The sequence below is a fragment of the Megalops cyprinoides genome, chromosome 2, assembly GCF_013368585.1.
Source record: "Megalops cyprinoides isolate fMegCyp1 chromosome 2, fMegCyp1.pri, whole genome shotgun sequence".
NCBI classification, from domain to species: Eukaryota; Metazoa; Chordata; class Actinopteri; order Elopiformes; family Megalopidae; genus Megalops; species Megalops cyprinoides.
In genome coordinates, this window is record NC_050584.1 from 35,862,134 (window position 1) to 35,879,248 (window position 17,115).

Here is a 17,115-nt window from a genome sequence, read left to right on the forward strand (position 1 = left end):
ATGCCAGGTAATTGCATCTCAAACAGTGTATCATACTAATCTTTATAACTGAATATGCTTGTGGTCTCTGAGCAGAAAATGATTAGCTATATGTGAACTGCATGGTTTCTCCTCAGTAGTGGCACTCATGGAAAAGCTGTATTGTGTGATTACTTATGCCTTGGTTTGATCGAAAGGCACAGATTTTAACACAAGGACATATGACACAGAGAAATTGTTTTGTAAATGTAGTTAGATATCCCAGCATTACAAATCAACCTCATCATGGCCAGTATCCCAATGGCCAGTGGTTACCTTTCAAGCAATTTAAATAAAATTTTCAGGTCAAAAAGTTCAGCTCTAAATAGATATACACAGTAGTTGAACATGACAATATGCTGTAAATAAAAAAACATTTTCAGAGAATAGCATAATTTTGTTTTGCACTTTTGTTAGTAGCTTGGTCTGAAAAGCTCAGTCAACAGTTCAGTCTTTCGTCAATCGTTGATAGTGATTATCTTCGATCATTACCCGTTCATTTTATTCTGCAGTGATTTCTCATTATGAAATCCCACAAGGAAATACTTTTATGATTGTTTTTACTGCGCATTTCATCTTCTTAGCTTCCTTTTGAGATACAGTGGCATATATCGTGAGAACTGACACGATGTATGGAGGGTCATGAATTATCATTTTTGTGCATTTGGGGGAAGAGGGAGTAATCCTAAAACTCTGTTTTAACTTCATCACATTTTGTGTCCTCAAGGTGGCTGTGACATTCACCGTGGGTTCAGAAGTTCACCAAGAGATGACAAATGACTTCTCTCAAATAGGAAAACCTTTTCTGATGGGCACCGTAGCGCTGGGTAAGTATTCTGAGTCAGTGTATGTAGCACAGCATAAGAAAAACACATGGTTGTGTGCATGGGCGTCAGTTTGTTTTGAAAAGTGGTGGGAACAGCGACGTGTCCGACATGTTCACACCTTTTTTAAAGTGGTGGGGACGAAATGGGCCACGACAAAAAGTGGTGGGGACATGTCCCCAGCATCCCCAGCGTAAATGACACCTATGGTCGTGTGTGCGGATTAAAGCAAAAAAGAAAGGCCACCGTTGAAAGAGATCCGCTGCACCCTTTGACACAGGTCTGGAGGGGGAAGAAAGAGTTGTTGTGCGCAGAATGTGTTTTGGTGATGCGTGTGGGGATGGAAGCTGTCCCCGATGTGCTAATCAGGAACAGTGCTGCGTGTGCCCAGAGGAGTGGCTGAAGGAGGTGCTTTGATAACCCCGGCACTCAGAAAACGCAGGTGTGAGCAGGGAACTTGCTTCCTGTCTTCTCTTAATTGGTTACTGCAGGTTTGGAGCTGCGAGGGCAACAAGCTGTCAGCTCCAGCCACTGGGGACCCACCACTAAACAGCAAACAGGACCCGCTAGTTGGAAAGTGTCTCGCATAGTCCCCTGAACTCATTTAAAGACATTTAGGCTCAGAGTGTTGAATTAAGAGGGAGTGCTGTCGTGCCCCTGTCTGTCTCAAAGAGTTTATGATCCCTGCGTCGGGAGACTTGGTGTCCTGGGATGGTGTTTTTAAGGGAGCCAGGAAGCAGGTTATACTTGTAGTGATAGAGGGTGAATGAGGTCATTATGTTGACAAGCCCAAGACTGAGGTAAAGTTGCAAAGTCACATGTGTTGTTCCTTATAGGTTATGGGTCATTACATTCAGATTTCTGTTACATTCATAGTGGAATATACATAACCTTTATTACATTCATAACCGTACTTAGTTTGTTAGATCAGACAATCACTTTGTTAGATGCAGGCTGAATCCCTGCATATCTTACTGTGGTCCAGGCACTACATTTTTCTCCATTTAGAGAAAACAAGAAAATCTATGGGGTTATTATCTGTCACTCAAGGAAAACTGTGCTTTACCCTTTTAATGCTCTGGTTATAGTATGAATGATTATAAATGGAAAATTCTCAGAAATGTGATATCTGAGAAATGTGTAGCAAATTGCTAAAGAGTATTTAAATGTGTGTTTTTTATTTGCTTATCTAGAACATCCTGGATTGTGCCTCAGGGAATAAACCACAAATTATTGGGGTCCTTACCCCTCTGATTGCCATCTGGTGTAGCATACCTGTTTTCATTTACAGCTACTTATGTATTTGTAATGATCCAAAGGTTTGGCAAATAAATGCCGTAGTTTAACAGCTAAATCACCATTGTTTCCTTAAATGCACACTGTAGTCACTTTCCAGTGTGCTAAATATGTAAGGGTTTACACCTGCAAAAACTTAAACATTATACATGGAATGTGCTGGGAAAAAGGAGGCCCATCCACAGAAACACACATCAAAGTTAACTCTGCCAGTCGAATCTATTTCAAATGAAAATGTGTCAGTATTTTTAAAATAATCTTTCCTGAGATGCCGAAGGGTTATCAGCATGTTTTATTCACTGGTGCAATCTTGTTTTTATAGGTGGGATTGTCAATGTGATGCCGTTCCTCTTCTCTGAAATCTCCCATAACAAATCACAGGTAAAAATGTTACAATATTGCTGATGAAACATATTTATTATTCATATCTACTGTGCTGTAGGAGTGAACTCATCTTTATTTTAATATCTAAAATCTCAGTTTTAACGTCCAAACTAGTACGTAATGAATGAACTGAAGTTTGACTGATGACGTGCATGGTCCCAGTGAATGATGTGCTTGGGGACATAGAGCTCCAACATGGTGTTCGACAACATGGGCAGAGAACATTTTACTGGCAGCTGGCAGCCTAAAGGGACACCAGAGCCTCAGCGAAAGCTCAAGGGGAGGGAAACATCTGTCAGCAATAGCCCAGCCTGATGGCAAAAGAACCTTGTGCACAGGATGTGTACATACGCGTGCACATGCACACACAGACACACACACACGCATTGACAGATCCAGAGGAAGCGGGGTAGCTGTGCTGACCTGTCCACTCTGGCGATTGCATGAACAATCACACGCACACAATCACACACACACACACACACACACACAGTCACACTTACACGCACACACACATGCAAAGGCAAGAATGGCCGTGCTCTATTGAGTGCAGCCAGCTGTGAGGTGGAGGCAGTAGCATCCATTAGGACTGTTTCTCCCAGCACAGCAGGCAGGCCACTGGAGCAGCCCAGTGGGTAATGGCTTGGGAAACATACCTTAAATACTGTCTCCCGGTGGCTGCGCTTCAAGGCACTGCATCCTGTCTGTGAATGGGAAAGCCACATTAGCATCAACTGTGGGCATCTACTGAGTCTGTATTGGATATCATATACCATTTATGTTCTGAAATGTCATATAGCATTTCAGATCACTAAATTTGCATGTGTAGGTTGTATAACAGTGAATTTGTGAATAGTCTGTCAGTTGCAAATATGTTGTCAATAGCTAATGTTATCCATATTTTTTCAGGTTACTGTACCTTTTCTCTCACTGCTGTGAAATTGAACTTGTTTAGTAGACTTGTGCAGCAGCTAGTTTTATGAGTGAATGTCTCATTTATTGATAAATGTCTGGTTTCAGATCATGTGGTTCAGAAGAGTTGTACTGGGAGGACTTGTCACATGCACTGTTTTAAATATTTTATGGTAAGTTTTGATGCCTTATAGATTATACCCCATTCACATTAAGAACAGGACATAATATGTGCAAAATTTAAAATTAACTGATGATTGCTCCTTAAGTAGCAGAAACAACCAAACAGAATTTTTAGCCTAGCTAAACAATCAGGAAATATATTGGGAAATGGAGCGCAGCTAACTCAAGCGTGCTCACCGGTCCCAAGTATCAGGTTTCCAAGGTGGCAGGAGAATGGGGTGTGTGACTGTGCCGCAGATTACTCTCACACTCCAAAGTCACTGCATCCTGTAAGTGGTGCCATCTTGTCAACAGTCCCCTGTTCCTGAAATAATTCCTCCACGAATTTTGTGAAAGGGACTTTTCAGTAAGATACAGTCCCAGTAAGAGCTCTAGTGGTGACAATGGTGGCTTTGCATCCGGGTAGCATAGGTGAAAGTCACCTGCAGATTTTAAAAAACATAGATCCTAAATCCAGCATTAAAATGAACAAGGCAGGAAATTTTTCAGGTTTTTCAGAACGCCAATGATCCTGCTGTAGCTCCCAGTCTGTTTGTTTTTGGAGTCTCGCTCACTAAAGTGCAACAAAGTTTTCCACAGCCCGCATTGTATCTAATCATCTGTAAAGAACCTATTGAGTTGGCAATCAGCACTTTGTTACTCAAGAGAGCGAAAGCAATTATGTTGGAGCAGATGAAAGGGGTTTGATCCAAGAGATGAAATCACCCATCAGCCCCAGTGAAGATGTATGTTGATACTCCTGAGTGCAGCCAGTTGACTTTTCACTTTTGAGGCGCCATTTATCATCGTCTGTAACTGAACTGCAGCTCTGGCAGCTGTTAATGTTTCCTCCAGTGTTTAACATTCACGACGACTGCAGCGTCTGTGACCATCCTCCTTATTCGAAATGAACATAATTGCGTTGATTGGAATCCCTCATCATGAAAATAACAAAGTGTTTTTTCCACAGTGTTTTTCAGTTGAATATTGTTCATGTAGAAGAATCACTTTTGAAATAGCACACAGAAGTGCATCAAACACTTAATTTTAGCTTTTTAGATAAGTCAAGAGTGTGCACGTGTGTTATATGAAAAAACCATGGCTGTGTGTGACATGGATTTGTCCTCAATTAGCGCAATTAGTGTTGGGTTAAGAAGTCATCTGCACTTCTGAAACCAGCTGTTCTTTATAGAAGTATATTTGATGTTTTGTTTGTTCATTTCCAGTTCAGATTTTGCCTGGGCAATCACCATTTGATTGGACTTCATTTGAGAACCTGTCGCCAAGTGTCCTGCACAAGCATTTCAGCTTAATTACTGTTCATTTGTCCTCATCACAGACTCCACACAGTACCATCAGGACACACCATTTCACTCTTCATTTGCATCTCGCAGTCTGGCTTTGTCTGGCCTTTGGGTGACAAAGAGAGGATGATCATTGGGAATCTCCATAAGATTGTATCAACACATTTGGTGTTTGCTTCAGCCTGACTGGGTTGCACAGGGCTCATTTTATACTGTGGTTCAGAAGAAAGTCATCTCTCTGTTAATGCAAAGATGTTTTCACAAATGGAAAGAATGATGATTTTGGATGGGGATTACATTTTTTCCCATCAGTTTCAAATAGTTGACCATTCATGGTTGACCATGATCCGTTCCAATGCCTTTGACCATGTCAGGAGCACTGCACCAACTCAAATGATAGAGGCCTTGTTAGTTACAGGTGATGAGGTGGTTGAGTATCATTCCTGATGAAAATAACAAAAGAACATTGTGAAAAGAAAATCTCAGAAAGGGAACAGTGTGCTGTGATTATTAATGCAGCACAGCATCCCTTCCATCAGTGGATCAATTTACAAAATCCAAAATTTCCAAAATGTATTTTTCTAAAAACATACATGATTTAAGCTGTTCTCTGTTCACAATGGCTCAATTAATTTGATCTTTGAGGGAATTTATGTACATTATCCATTACTACAATTGTGGTACTCAGTCTCACATCCAGTGTCATTTGATTGAGAGGCCTACATATAACCCCAGTAGTGTGCTTACAGTGCTTTCTGCACTGATTAAAAACAGCGTTGGATTGGTGTAATTTGTTATAGAATTTTATTGCAGGAATTTGTTATGTGTATTTAGCTTGGAGATTAGTAAGAGCATTTTACAGGGGTAGCTGTGCCAGACTGTACATATAGCATTTTGAACTATATTTGAAGTGTTTTGTGGTTTTAGGGTGAAAAAAACGCTCATTTTAATATGTGATGAATATTTCAGACCTCATTGCTGAGGGTTTATTGACGGTCATTAAAATGCTGTATCTGTTGCCTTCGGAGGAAAATTACAACAGGCAAAAGTTTAATGAAAACCCCTTACGCAGTAATTGGGAAGGACTTTGTAAACACACTGGAAGCCTGTTTCATATTGATTTAGTGAAATATTAGAAGGGAAAGGGATGATAGCTGATCCATGGAGGACCTGACTGCTTACTCAAGGATAGTGTGATTTGTTAGAGTGCTCTGTACATACTAGCAAACAAAAAAAGAAAGAAAACTGTAGACTGGTAGATTGACAGACTGCTATATGGCCTTTGACTTGAGAACATGCAAAGCTAGGATATGCAAGGTCCAGCATGTTGTCTTTGAGACAAAATAAAATGTAAAAATCTGCTTATGGTGGATATGTGACATGTTTAGGGATGCACCTACAAAGGAGATGAGGAAAAATATGTTGTCATTTATGCCTCGGCCTCTTGTACAAAATCAGTGAAGTACTGAGCTCTGAATCAGAGAAAGTGCAGAAAGGAGCCATGCAGGAAGACAAGTGAAACTGAATACCACAGAAGCAGTTGGACTGTGAGCTTGGCTGCATTCTGTTGTCATATGCTCTAGCAGCCTTGCCTGAAATACAAGATGTCTGACGAAAAGGCAGGTGACACACAGTTTCCCCACAAAAGCTCTGCCGATGAGAGGGAGACCATGCAGAACAGATATCAGAGGGAGGTAGGCATACACACACAGTCCCTCCTGGGAAGTGCATTGGCGATCAAAGGCATATCATGCGATAATTTAGAGCCTATTTACTGACTTCCTACCTGGAGGTTCTGAGCCCAGTCTGACATTGCGAGAAGTAATTCCCAGACCGTTTATTTTCCTCCTCATATATATATATATATATATCCTGAATTCTAATACGAGATACCCCCAACATACATACTCGCACACCCTTCTCATACTAAAGAACAGCAGAATAAAATAAAAATGATCTGGCGTTGAAACCTGCTCAAGCATAGCCACAACAAATTAACAGATAAATCTTCACTGTCCTAGGCCAGGCACCTGAAAACCTGCAGTATATAAAGTTGTTCATTACTTTCTCACCTCTGAATTTTTCCCAGTGTGACTAGACAATAATCATGTTACGCAGGAGGGCGTGCATTGAAAAGAAAGAAAATAATAGGAATCATCCATTATCACGTCAATTTCCTATTCTCTTTCTTTTTTCACCAGCTTTTTTTCTTACTTCATTTCTCTCACTGTTTTATAATCTTTCCAGGAAATACATTCATCTCAGAGAACAGTTTTTGCCTTTGGAGTTCATTCTTCTAATCCGCAGTATTATTACAGCAAATGTGGTGTTTTGGCCTCCCCAGGGGCCAAAGTGATTTACCTAGTTAGGCTTGTTTAAGTGTCATTTCATGTGGGCCTAAGGATGTGTCTGTATCTATGTTCATGCAGGTGTGTGTGTGTGTGTGTGCTTGTGTATATGTTTGAGTCTGTGTTGGTGCATGTGTGTGACACTGAGTGATTATGAAGGCTTGCTGCAGTGATACCCGAGTGTATGTGTGAGCCATGCTGAAGAGATGTGCAGGCTCTGTCCGCAGTCTGAGTGTGGCCTGGCTGCCTGTCTCATTCAGGCCGAGCACACCATCTGCAGACCTCGTGTCAGCTCACTCACGCTTCACAGGCTCCTCATTGACTGTCAGAGCCCAGCCACACCACTTTTGGGTGGGGAAAGTAGCTCTCATCATGTAGTATGTTCATGTTGTGTAATGGATTAAGTATCAGTCATGTTAGTCATCTTTTTGTCCAAAATGCTTATGGTATACATTTTTAAAACCCTTCTTTGAGTTCCTTTTTATTATTGTGGAAATTGCTATCTGTAATTATATTTTAAGTCAGTACTTCATCCATTAGATCTGTCCCCTTTTGTGAAAAGACTTTATTGACATTGTTTTCATATTGTATGCATAAAGTAATCAGTTTAGTTTTAACTTTTATAAGGGATTTGCAGGTATTAACCTGCTTTTGCAGCACAACAAAAATCAGCTCAAATCCAGTTCATGAATATCTCCTTCAGCTCACCTCCCACAGTGTGTTTGCAGGCTTATTTATTATTATTTTTTTCCCCAGGCAAATTGAATTGGCGGCACTGGGTTTGCTTGTTAACTCAGGGTGGGAGTTGGCTGATACAGCAGCCGTCTGCTGTGCAGCAGGACCCGTACATGTATTTATGGTTTGTGATATCAATCTGTATTTCCAGTGTGCTCGCCCGCTTCAGAGCCACTTCCGTCAAAGGGCAATAAAAATGGTGCCCGAGCCACGCGGTGCAGGAGCAGTTTTTCACTGCACCACTTCCCCGGGCCTCACATTGTCTGGATGCAAAGAAACTCAGCCTGTTTCTTGTTTCTATACGAATCCCAGTGACGGGGCACTCCCCGTGGTCTTGATTCAGTTGGTGCCGTCTGCATGCCAAATAATTGAGTCATCGGTGAGCAGGTCCCTGCGTGAGGCGGCGCTGGTGGCGCATCATTAATGGACGCAGAGGGGAGAGTGAACTGAGCATTGATCATGGGGGAACTCCGACTGCGATGACTACTGCTGATGAGCTATTGCAGTCAACCGGTGTGATCTGGAATTTGTCACAAAAATGAGAATGGGGGGCCCTTTTTCACCCAGTTTATGTCAGCACGAGTGCTCGTACTGTTTATCAAGTGATAAACTTTGATAAATAGTCTCAAAGCCAGCAAAGTGGGACCCATAATCCATTGAACGTGTCCATAAATCGAGGGGTATTTGAAAAGTGACACCCTGATAGCGGTTTGAAAATGGCAGTTTATGAGAAAGCATTGCAACATATATAAACCAGACTAGTAAATGACACGGAAGTGGTAATTAGAATATATTGGTCCTGTAATCATTTCTGATGACAGCACATGGAGAAAAGCATTTGCTTGTGAACATTCTATCCAAAGGTTGGATGTCATTGACCCTGGTTGTCAGAGGAGTGTCTGACACAGTTTCAAGACTCAAGACATTTTTTAAAGACTGCTGTCACAGGTTTGGGTTTGTTATTTGGACAGCTTTTAAAAGCTTTGTCATTCTGAAACTTGTTACAGAATTTAACCTCTTCTCCCTAGTATTCTTGGGTGAGTTAGAACATTGTGCTCTTTTTTGAGTCCTGTGTTTTTTCTGTCATCTACATCTGTATTTGAAGGCCGGACTTGTATTTTAATGCAATAATTTGCTTTTTTCATGCTCACCTTGATCTTTTTGTTCTTGTATCAAATAGTCCACAATGATGGAGTAATCAGGAGAAATCTGTTTCATACTCATTGATCCAGGTTAGTTCTGATGTGTCCACAGACATCACATGTCCAGTGCCCTAGAAGCAACAGCATAAATATTGAGCACATGAGGATGCAGACAGCCAGCGAAAGCCATAGGACACCCAAGCGTCCCTCTTCACATTGCCTTGCAATTCATCTCTTTCCATCCAATATACCAAACCAATACACTACAGCAGACTCCAAGACCTGATTCAATGCATGTTACAAATGTGACAGATTGGAAATGTATTAAAATAAATTACACATTCCCGATTGTCTGTTTTACGGAAGGCCCTGCATAATTGCATCGTAAATCAAACATTTTCTGGAGATTGATAAAGGTGGTGAAGTGGAAATGTTTCTGAAGGGATACAGTATTTTTAGATACAGTTCTAATCAGATACCATTTTTCATTGTATCATAACAGAACAGCGGCACGCTACATCTCTCAGGTTAACGCTGGACTTTTTATAAATCAGTCTCCCTGCCACTTTATTGAAATATTCTGTTACTAGTGTTGCAATGTGCCATTTTTACTTGTAGCAAATTGATCTTGGATGTGATAATTTAAACAAAGTTGTGTGCTTTTTCCAGAGCATAAAAATCCCACAGATGGAAAAGGGACTCTTTTGAGGGCTGCTTTGTCAAATGGTGCAATGCGCAGATGGTCAGCCACATTTCGAAGCCTCCACCTATACACACAGGCCTGCTTCCAGTTATGGCTGCGGTATATCAGAGGTCTTGCATACAGAAACTAGTTGAAGCGGCTGACTCTGTTCCTGACCCCATCCTCCTCATAATCATTTCTGTAAGAGAGGTGGGATCACGGCCCCAGCAAAAACGCTTTGTTCACCGCTGCTTATGCAGTCTGGTGGTTTTCTCCCAGGCTCTCAGCGTGGGCTTGTCTGCCTCCCTTCTGAATGGCTCTATCCACCTTTTTCCACGGGTTTTAGTAAGAGCAACTATCAGAGAGACAGAGAGAGAGAGAGAGAGAGAGAGAGAGAAAGAGAGAGAGAGAGAGAGGGAGAAAGAGAGAGAGAGAGAGAGAGAGATAGAGAGAGAGAGAGTGTGTGTCCTTCTTTGGTGTTCTCATCTGTCACAGGCAGGCATCGGAATTAATATGCCACAGCTGCACGCTAGCGCTCAGCGTTGACCTATTTTCTCCTTTAAATTTGAGAATTAGATATTGAGATCTGAAGATAATCCTCTTTGCACGTAATGCCCAGGTATGGGAGGTAAAAAGTCCCTCACTATGTGTTGTCATGGTATGTGGAATGGAAATAGGAATGTTCTGTTTCACCGGCATTTCTTTGACAGTTAGGCTGTGATTATGTAAGATGCCAGAGCATGCCAAATTTACTGACAGTGTTTCTAAAAAAATAATGAATGGAGTCAGTGAAATGAGGTGAACTTTAATTTATTCACCATATTTTACTTCCTGAATCACTCTTAGCCAGACTCCTGTGATGTGGTGACAAGAATTAAAGCACATTGTAACCAATAATCTATCATATAATAATCCCTGAAATGTGGACTTAATTTAACACATACATTGGTTCAGTTGCGACTATTCTCCAGGATGGTACAATATTCTTTCATTGACAGCCAGCATCTTCCTCCACAAACATATTGACTTGACCCTCTCTACAGTATTTAGAAGAATTACATTACAGGGTGAGAGCTCATGGCAAATAATCCAAAAATGTTTAATAGGTGGAAATACCCAACATAAAATCAGTGGCTGAAGAAACGTATATTTTTTTGTTTCAATATAACTTCAAATGAAACACAATTGTACAGTATTTGCCAGAATTTTTACAAGGTTACACCACAATGATGTACAGTTTTACAAAGCTGACTGAGCAGATGTGTAAATGATGAGATGTACTATATTCCAGTAAATGTTAATACAATGTAAATATAAGTTGGTATATGTTTTTTTTTATTTCTTTAATGATTTCTTTAATGATTCATGGTATAAGAAGTATAAGTATAAGAAAACATTCTGCTGGTGTTTAAACTCACTCTTCAGCTTTAAGTGTCTTGTTTTCATTTAGTACAGTACAACAGCATACTGAATTATGTTGTAGTCCTCATATATTGCCCCCCCCAACCCCATGTGAGTCTAATTTGTCTAAATTGAATAGCTATATTAAGATATCAGAACTATTTAAATGTGGTCTCTTGCTTTCCTAAGAACCATTCTTTTTCTGAAGGAGAGCATTTGGAATCTGTTTGTGTTTACTTTCTAAGTTGGGAATGTTGGGAAATGTTGTGAATCAACAGCAAAAGTGGCTAGAGGTGAACTAATGGATAGAATAATGGAAGTAGATAATTCATCTGTCTTTTTTCCTTCACCCAGGTGCTGGGCAGTGCTGGAAATCGTTCCCCAGATGTCCGTTAAAAAAGTCTTAGAAGATGGAATCTCAAATAACAGCGGCATCTTCACAGAGACCTCTCCGCCGGCATACACATTTGTCTACTCCAACATCTCCCTGGAGGAGTAAGTACACAGAGCTTTTCAACTTCCTTCCTGAAAGGCAGCCATGACCTCCAAAATTCACACCCAGAGGCTCCTCCGCATGTGGCGAGCAATGAATTAAAGCACCCCGTTTCAAGCTCATACAGGACAGCGCTGCTAATTGAAAAGTAATTCCAGCTCCGAAGCAGAGCTGACAACTTTCAAAGGCGTCACCTGGTCTCTTACACATGTGTGGTTGTAGGTGGTGTTTGATGGGTGCCTCTGTGGGCGTTTCAAAAGCGGAGCAACAAAGGGGAAAAAAGAGAAAGCAATAAAAAAAACAGGACACTTCTATGGTGCCTCTCAGGGATGGGAGTAGATTGTTTAAATAAAGCCATTCTCATTTAATGAGCCACTAATAACGCAATGCTACAAAGCAGCATCTCAGCACACATCCTTTGCTGCATATATGCAGAGCACAAATGCTCAGACTGCTCACCACGGCTCTCCATTTCAGCAACAGATGAACGGCAGGTTTGCGGCAGCTTGTTCCCGGCATTAATTAGGCAATGAAAGCAACTCATGCTGAAAGGGAGCGAAAGAAGAAACACTCTTGACTCTCCTCCCTCCGATTCCCCTCATAACAGAGCTGGGTGTTAGGTTTGTTCGTTCCTATGGGGCCCACCAATGGAGAGGAGTTTTTTTTTTTTTTTTGATCCAGCTAGCACCCAGATGAGCGCGTCTTCTTAAAAGGTAGACCGCGCAGCATTGTGTATTTGTTCATCCCAGATTAATTTATAAATGAGAGCATTTGAGTGGTTTGTATGTATTATACATGAGTGTAGATTTTAGGATGAATGATTTAGTGTTGCCTGAATAAGGCCTGGAATTATGAGACCCTGGTGTTGGGGAAGACGTGACGGGGCTCCGCATCTTCAGAGAGAGCAGACACAGAAGTAGGCTCTCTCATCCTCTCGCCTGATCCGCTTGATCGGCGCTGTCACAGCTCTGTGGAAATGTGTTGGAGTGCGTCTCAGAGCTGCTCTGAGCGTTCGTCAAGAGCTGGCGATGGTCCAAACAATCCACACGGCTGTGTCTTACAACAGCCATTTCCAGGAAAAAAAGTTTGCATTGCACAGGGATGTAATTATGAAACAACAAATTAACAGAAATCCAAAATTAGGATCTGTGGGAAGTTAGCATTTGTGACTCTGGCTCACAGACTCCCTGGTATTTTTTATAGAGCTATTCAAGAATAACCTTTTTAAATAACCTGAAAATCACCAATAACCAATGCAGCTGTAAGTCACTCCAAGTTGTCCGTCTGAGTTTTCCACAAAGTCACCCGAGATTAGCTAGCTAAATGTGTTCCAGTAAAGAGAAATCCTCTTTCTGTACTTGAATACCTTGGATGTGCAGACATCTGTTTTAGGCTGTGTTGTGCTTGGAAACAGTACAAGGGGTACAATATTGATATCTGTCAAGGACAGTTTCTGTTGAAGAAGAGAGAGTCTAAGATTCTAAATCCAGTCTTCAGTATTTCTAAAGGAAACACTTGACCTTCTGAATTCAACATTCTGCTTCAAGTGCAAATACTTCGTGAGCACAGAAAGAGAAATTGCCTTCTAATAGAGCACTACACGCTCCCAGTTTTGTTCGTCCTTTTAAATTTTTCTATTATGAATTAAAATCTGTAAGGTAGGGCTACATTGGTACAGGACTAAAGATGCTTCCTGTTTATTCATCGTATGCTGATTGTGACTAGCATCAACAGGGTTGCTACACATGCAGTATTGTAATAATACCAATTATAATTTGTAGCAATGCCATTATTTATAAACCAAAGAACAGTCATTTGTGTGAAATATGTTTCATGAGCACTGCTTTTTGTCCTGCTTGTCATGAACAGTATATTTTATAGTATACATTAACAGTATACAGTATACTGTATTTGCCTGGATAAAAGTTTATATTCCATTGAATGTCACAAAAGAGTTCATTCAGAGTTCCACGTTTTGTGTTGTTTTAAAATGTATTAATTTGTAATTTATATTTCAATTAAAATTAGAATTCTCTCATCTTTACACGATTATGCATCATCAGTGAATAAACATTGTGTTTTGTTCTTTCAACTACATGCAAAATTGGAGCAAAGAGCTACTTTTGTTTGATCCAATTCACCAGTTGTACACATTTTCATTGTTTTTGAATAGTTAGACTGGGGGTATCACAGTTTTTGCTTCAACTTTGTGTTATAGTCGGTTTGGGAATGTTCAGTTTGCAGGGAAAAGTGGAAAGTGACGGTGACAGGTGTCTTGTGTTATTAAAATAATTAAGGTACAAAAATTACTACGTTTGGTCCTGTCTGCTTCTGCAGAGCAATGCTGTCACCTACAGGCAAACACCTGCCACAACAAGGAACCACACTGTAAGAGGTAACAATTAATTCAGCCTCATTATTTTGTTCTGTAATGCAAATAGATTTACTTTGTTCTTATGCTGGTTCTGATCTAATATGCAATACATCTGAATTCGTTGTCTGAGGTTGCATTTATCAGAATTTTGTCATTTTCTTTACCTCTGTATGGCACTGGTCCTCATTGGCAAATTGATGTTATTCAGTTTTATGGTGTTCAAATGAGAATTCAGTGCAAATTATAATGCAGCACTGTGCATTGAGCTTTCATGTGATACATTTTATGTGTGGATTAAAAAAAGTGAGTTTTTTGGTTTTATTTCTTTGAACCTAGTGCTGTATTTTTGACATGATTTGGCTTACAGTACCCATGTCCCAAACTTCATCTCACTACATGCTCCTTCAGAGAAACTGATGAAGTAAAAAAAAAGAAAAAAAGATGGAAAACAAAATTAGTGGCAGAATTTAGTTACCTGTTCAAAGGGATTTACGGGGATTATGAGGATGCATCCAAAGACCAAATTGTTTTGTCAAGGTCGTAGGGTGATTTGTGGTTGGCAGATTTGTGGGGGGGGGGGGGGGGGGCTTTTGTTGATTTGGTGTGCCATCACCCCAGCTATGTGCCTGTTTGCATGTGCCACAGATATAAGACAAAAGGGTGTGGATGAAGCCATGAGGGCGGCGGCGCTTGATAAAAATGCAGAGCATCCAATTTCTCAGCAAAGCTGTGGAACATTCTGGAAATTGGAGGTCAGACGCGGAACGCTGCACACAATCCATGGCAACCGAGAGGAAGGCTCCAGGGGCACTCTCAGAAAGAAATAATTAAAGCCTGGAGAAATTCATTTGCTCTGAAGTCACAAAAAGTCATTGAGAACGTCTTTCCCACAGTGCTACCTGTCTCACTTACAACAGCCTTGGTTAAATATTTTAAAGAGCTGACCGAAAACAGGGGTGAGAGTTTAGTGTTAGGGCTCATATCTGAAAGAGAAGTACTTCTGTTAGACAGCAATCTCAATCTCAAAAGGAGTTTGAACTCTCACATTATTTAGTAGCTTGAGGAGGTGTTCTCTTCTCAGCTGTAAAGGAATATTACCTCATTCTAATGGCTTTATATGACCATGCTCTTGCAGATAAATTTCTTTGGGCCTTTGCCCTGTGTAGTATTAGAAATGTTTACAAGCCATGGTGTTCTGGATCAAAGCTCAATTGTGTCAGAGTGTTGAAGGTTGAATGTTAAATGTTGACTATATTCAAAAGCCTGTAGTAACACACTGAAATTGTACATCTTTTATTATAACAGACTGAACTAAGTATTTTAAGATGGTCAAAAGCATTTGTGAGCCAAGTCATTTTGATTTGAAAATGATTATCTTTTCGTTTGTACATTATGGACAGGTTTGCCTTTTGTTTTTAGCAAAACCATACTTTGCTCATATGAAAGGTGAGATGTATTAGTGAAGCAGTCTGTCATTGGAAGGGCTCAGCGTCACCAATCAAATTAAGTTTAGCTGAGGATAATGGTAGTGTGACATGGCAGCAGGAAGTGATGCATCAGGCTTTTAACTTCAATTGACATTCAAGGAGATCAGATAGAAACACATTAATGAGGTGCTGAGGTGAAAGCTTCAACACCCATCTTGCAAAGTAGCAGTCAGGCTCTCATCATTTTGCTTGCCTTAAGAGTAACCTATGACAAATGGGTCGCAAAGCTTGCCAAGGAAGAGGAACAGTGCGCTTCCATTAAAAATGAGCTCCATTTGAAATGTAATTCTTAAGTCTTACCATATTTTTCATTCTACTTTATCCTCCTTTATGTGTAGACAAACGTTTTGGATTTCTTTCTCCCCTGCATATAGTGTCCCAAATGGCTTAGAACCAGTTTGTACCCAAGTCCCTGAAATACTCTGCATTTGTACCCAAAAGCATAGGAATATTTAAAAAAAACTTGATAAATGTCCCTCTGGCTATAAAGAAAAGCTATTTAAATTTCAAAGAGACAAAGGGGATAGCCAAAAGCTAAAGCCTTTATGAAATGCAACACTAGTAAAAGTTTTACAAAGCAGCCCTCAGAAACCTTATGGGTGCCTTCACTATTTTATGCATGCCTAGAAAATGCCATTTCAGATGCACACAATAGCACATTAAATGTCTTTTATTTAGTCTGCACTGATGACACAAACTCCTTTGAGGGTGAATTTACAGATGAGGTAGTCTTAACTTGGTCACTTAACCTTGAATGTTATCAGCGTGTATAATATATGTATATGTTCACATGTTTGGTGCATTATGGTTTTTTTCTCAATTTGACTAAATCCTTGTGTGTTTGAGCAATCTGTCTACATAAGATACAAGATCACTGGCCAAGCTTGGTGTTCTTTTAACATTTTGTTCTTTTGCAAGAGAAAAAGCAAGCAGACTAATATGTTTTGCGTTATAGTCATTCTCATTGTCACACCTTGCAAGTCAGGGCAACACCATCTCATCTAATTTCCACAAAACAAAACAGCAAACAACAAGAAACCTCCACGAGTCTTACAGCAAATCCACAAAATCCACAAAAATGCATGAGAATGGAAAGTACAAAAAACTGTCTATGATCTGACCATAAGCATGACCTTCAATTTTTTTAATGGCTTTTAATTTCCAAATAATTCTTTAAAGCAAAGCTGCTTTATTTTAAATCCCCCCCTAAAATGGACAGTTTGGCATGAGCTCTGCAACAGGAGTTGCTTATTTTAGAGGCTTTGAGTGCATCCTGACGACTGCTTCTTGTCATCTTGGGAACTAAATGTGCAAATACGGGCTCCATGGTGACATGAGTTGTCTGCTGAGGAAGAAGAGGATAAAAGAAGTGCTGTGGATGTTTTTTTTTTTCTTTACTCCAGTCACCAAGGCCCCTGGTTATGCCTCTCTTTCTTGTTTAAAATAGCAGTTTTAAGACCAATTCATGTGTTGCATGTACTCCCATTGAATTCGTTAGACCTGTTTTGAACATGACAGTCACAGTCCACACAATGCAAGAAATGTGGTTATGT

At 40.3% G+C, this 17,115-nt stretch overlaps 1 protein-coding gene across 3 annotated transcripts in view; it reads left to right on the plus strand.

The window, feature by feature from the left end:
* The window catches only part of si:ch211-51h4.2, a 122,871-nt gene that overhangs the window by 74,539 nt on the left and 31,217 nt on the right, over window positions 1-17,115 (plus strand). For all 3 annotated transcript variants that reach the window (XM_036554964.1, XM_036554955.1, XM_036554972.1), the window contains 4 exons: window positions 746-845; window positions 2,461-2,519; window positions 3,543-3,607; window positions 11,563-11,703. In XM_036554964.1, the coding sequence (XP_036410857.1) occupies window positions 746-845; window positions 2,461-2,519; window positions 3,543-3,607; window positions 11,563-11,703 (365 nt within the window). The remainder of the gene's footprint in view (window positions 1-745; window positions 846-2,460; window positions 2,520-3,542; window positions 3,608-11,562; window positions 11,704-17,115) is intronic.